General features: G+C 44.9%; 1 protein-coding gene across 1 annotated transcript; it reads left to right on the top strand.

The window, feature by feature from the left end:
• The first annotated feature begins 708 nt into the window (after positions 1-708).
• LOC136522049 (uncharacterized) lies at positions 709-3,510 on the top strand. Its single transcript, XM_066515838.1, has 6 exons — positions 709-1,396; positions 1,505-1,581; positions 1,692-1,755; positions 1,927-2,167; positions 2,276-2,672; positions 2,791-3,510. Exons 1-6 carry the CDS (start codon positions 976-978, stop codon positions 3,154-3,156), a joined length of 1,566 nt encoding a protein of 521 aa, XP_066371935.1. The 5' UTR covers positions 709-975; the 3' UTR covers positions 3,157-3,510.
• Positions 3,511-3,861: the final 351 nt, after the last annotated feature.

Genomic DNA, 3,861 nt, shown 5'->3' with positions numbered 1-3,861 from the left:
GTAATAGCTTTGTAGCAGGCTATTTCTTGCTACAACACATGAGATAAGAGTACAACATATTCTCTTCTTGCAGTTGAATTTTGAGCTATTAATTGCAGCTTTTAATTTCAATTTCTTAGTACTACTTAATATAGCCAATACTATAATTTCTAAAAACATTTAATATTGTATTTCTTCCTTTCCATAACCATAAATGGTTAGGTGCAATAAAAAACTCTTACAGTGTAGTCTAATCCGAAATGATGCATATTATTTTTCACATTAAAAGGATTTAACATTACAATTCACTATACATTGACAGTCTATTTATTTTCCACATAAAAATTATGAAGTGAGATTATGCAGTCATTCTTATTGCATGTTACCGATGATTTTTTTATTAATAAAATAGTTTATTTCTATCAACTTTAATTTCGTTCAATTCTGATATTTTAATTATCCTTTTACATGCAAAAATAACTAACAGTGAGAAGACATAACATTTATCAATTCGTATGGCCTGCATGAATTGGGCATTCAGTTTGTATGATAAAACCTGGAGACCACCATGGTTTTTCATAATGAAGCAGGTGTCAACTCTTCTGCATGCTTTCACATCACACACCCAGTTGGCAATTTATAAGCAGCCCCCTTCCCCACATCCAAATTATAAACACCCTAGTGGAGCCACAACTCTCTACTCCCCAATTCCCTCACCCTATAGAAAAATGTATGAAATGGAATATCACTGTTGAAAACTAGTCAATGTAGTGGAATGCTTGTCCATTTCCCTGTCCTTATATTTTATTCCCACATCAAGCTTGCTTATGCTTCTTCCCCACCCTAGTATTATTCTCATCACGTTCTTCTCTTCTTCCTTCCTGGTTCCTACTCCCCCCACACACCTCATTCCAATCCTACCATGGTGGTATAGAGATAGACATATAGAGGAGGGAGCTAGAGAAGGAGAAGGACCTGATCTGATAGGTAGAAGCCATGGGAGAGGTGAAACAGAAGGTGGCAACGGAGGATATCCTTGAAGAAGATGATGAGAAAAGATCTTCGGAGAACTCGGCACCACCTGTGATTCTGGACCTCAACGAGGGTTTCGGTGAGGGGAGCGATGAAGGGGAAGCCGGCGACGATGATGACGGCAACCAGGAGGATGGTGACGACGGCGGTAGCACAAGTGAAGTTGAAGGAGGCAGGAATTCATCAAGCAACAACAGCAGCACCAACCACACTTCCATGAGCAACAAGGATTGTGACATGGATCGCAGCAGTAAGGGTGAGGGCAGCGGACAGAGGGCGCTGACCGTGAGGCAGTACAACAGATCCAAGCTTCCCCGGCTCCGGTGGACTCCAGACCTGCATATGGCATTTGTCCACGCCGTGGAGAGGCTGGGCGGGCAAGAGAGTAAGTAATCTCTCAAGAATTGTGTTGTTCTTTCCTTCTCAATTTTTCCTGCAAATTAATTAATTAATCAATAGATGTTGTAAAATTTTTGTTTCAACTGATGGATAGGAGCAACGCCAAAGCTGGTGCTTCAGATGATGAACGTGAGGGGGCTCAGCATTTCTCATGTCAAAAGTCACTTGCAGGTAAAGCAAATTAGAAACCGGCCTGCATCTCATGACTACTTAGTTGCTGTGCTAACTGCGTGCTTGTTGGTTTCTTCACATAACAAGCGTTGGGGCCTTTGTCTTTTCAGATGTACAGAAGCAAGAAGCTGGACCACGAGTCTGTTGGACACGAGAGAGCAGCCATCTCCTCCGGTTCTCATCTCAACTCTCTCTCTCTCTCTCTCTCTCTCTCTCTCTCTCTCTCTCTCTCTCTCTCTCCCAATTTTAATTTAATCTCCTCCACAGAAGCATACTGCACACATACAGAAAACGCCATGGACTGGATCATGCATTTCCTTAACCTTCGCTGCACAATTTTGGCAGTTTTCTCGCCCATGGACTTCCACATGATGAGGAGAGGGGACCATCGCTTCCATGACATGTTCCTCCATCGAGCTCCCGGCTCGGTGATCTCCTCCGGCCGGCTGCTCCACAACGGGGAGTTCTTCGGGTCACGAAACGCTGTCTCGCCGGAGGCCGCCAGCAGGCTCCACGCGCTCCTCCAACGCCGGCAGCAGCCTTCCATGCAAACGTTCGACTTCAAGAACTACAGTAGTAGCCTCAGGTACTTAAGCAACCACCAGATCGAAATGAAGAACACCATGCGCACTCAACTTGGATCGTCCTGTGATCGTGCAAAACCCTAACTAGTCTTTCTTACCTATGCGTATAGGGATCAGGAGTGGAGTTTCAACCAGCATGCAGCGACGGCGAGTGCTGGGGCTGTCAATGACCACGGCCCAACGAAAGGGCTCATCCACGATATGATCTTGAGAAAGAACGGCAGGTCGACGTCCTATTTGTTCGACGTGCGGGATGCCATCGCTTCCAACCGGACGTCGTCGGACGCCGCGGGTGCTGCCAGCCACGGCGCAAGGGTCGTCAGAAGCACGGATTGGAACGGCAACAGCTCATCTCGGCCCCTGTCTGCTAGGACAATGTCGGCAGCTGCCTCCACGGGTGTTCCGTTGGGTAGTCACCATCTCCTGTCTAGGGGAAGAGGCTCCTCTAACGTGACATCATCGTCAGATCCCGTGGTGACAAGTGAAGCCCTAGGCTCCCGGCTCCAGGTATACCGTTCAAATTCCTTCTCTATGACATTGTCGACGCGCCTCCATTGTTCTTAGTCATGAGTCATGAGTCATGAGTCATGACAATGTTTGGCTTTTTGCTGTCATGGAACTACAGACGCTCCTAGAGCCCAGCAAAGTAATCGGCGAGATGTGCGCTGGGACCAGAACGACGAAGAGGATGAAGATGCCAATGGAGGGGAATGGTGGCACGCCGGACTTGCAGCTAAGCTTGAGCCCCAACGACGACATGGGAGGAGATGCCGAGAGGAAGTTCCTAGGCATCGGATTAAGTGAACAGGAGGTGGACGACAGTGGTAAGACGACGCTGCCTCTCTCGCTGTCGCTGTCACTCCGTGGTGGCGAGTGGAGCGGCGGCGATGATGCCAGGAGATTAGAGGCAGCGACAGGTAACAGCGGCAACAAGGCCGCTCTGGGACGGAGTACTTTGGATCTGACCATGTCGATCAAGGCATTGGAGTGAGGAGATGTTTCACGGCCGTTCTGGGGGTGAGTACTTTGGATCTGACCATGTCGATCGATCAAGGCATTGGAGTGAGATCTTTCAAGTACTTGTCCCAAGGCCTTCCAAAACTTGCACACTGCACCATGAGATTAAGTAATAAGACTGTTAGTTTAAGTTAACCATGCATGCTTCCAGACCAGACCAGACCAGACCACATATAAATACATATCTATATGTTCAATGAGATGCACTTAGCTACAGACTGTTTTTCTCTGTGTATGCATAGTTACATCATGCTTTCTTACTTCTTCTTTTTAATATAACAGACAGCTCTCCTACCGGTTTTGTTTCAAAAAAAAATTGTTGTTTTTTTGTGGAGAATCATGCTGTTACTGCACTGCAGGGTAAAGATATCAAATGCAAAAAGTAAAAAAAAAAAATCTTCACATGTCAAATGTATTAATTGTTAGTCGAATTTATATTAGTATAAAATAGTTTTACCTTGGTGCAAAAAAGCAAGAAAACCATATTTACACTACTGTGTGTAAGATTCTTGAAAAAAAATTTAGACAAATCTATATTTGTTTTTTTAAATAATATTATAAAAAGCTATAAACAGTCGACAAATGTTTAAAAGTTTATCAGGAGCCTTGTCAAAATCATAAAGATTTTCCTATCACGAATGATCTAATATTTTGACTGCATTTACAGTACAGCAACAGG

This window comes from Miscanthus floridulus, chromosome 18 (genome assembly GCF_019320115.1).
Source record: "Miscanthus floridulus cultivar M001 chromosome 18, ASM1932011v1, whole genome shotgun sequence".
Taxonomy (NCBI): domain Eukaryota; kingdom Viridiplantae; phylum Streptophyta; class Magnoliopsida; order Poales; family Poaceae; genus Miscanthus; species Miscanthus floridulus.
The sequence above is the reverse complement of the archived record's forward strand: the minus strand, read 5'-3'. Positions and strand labels throughout refer to the sequence as shown.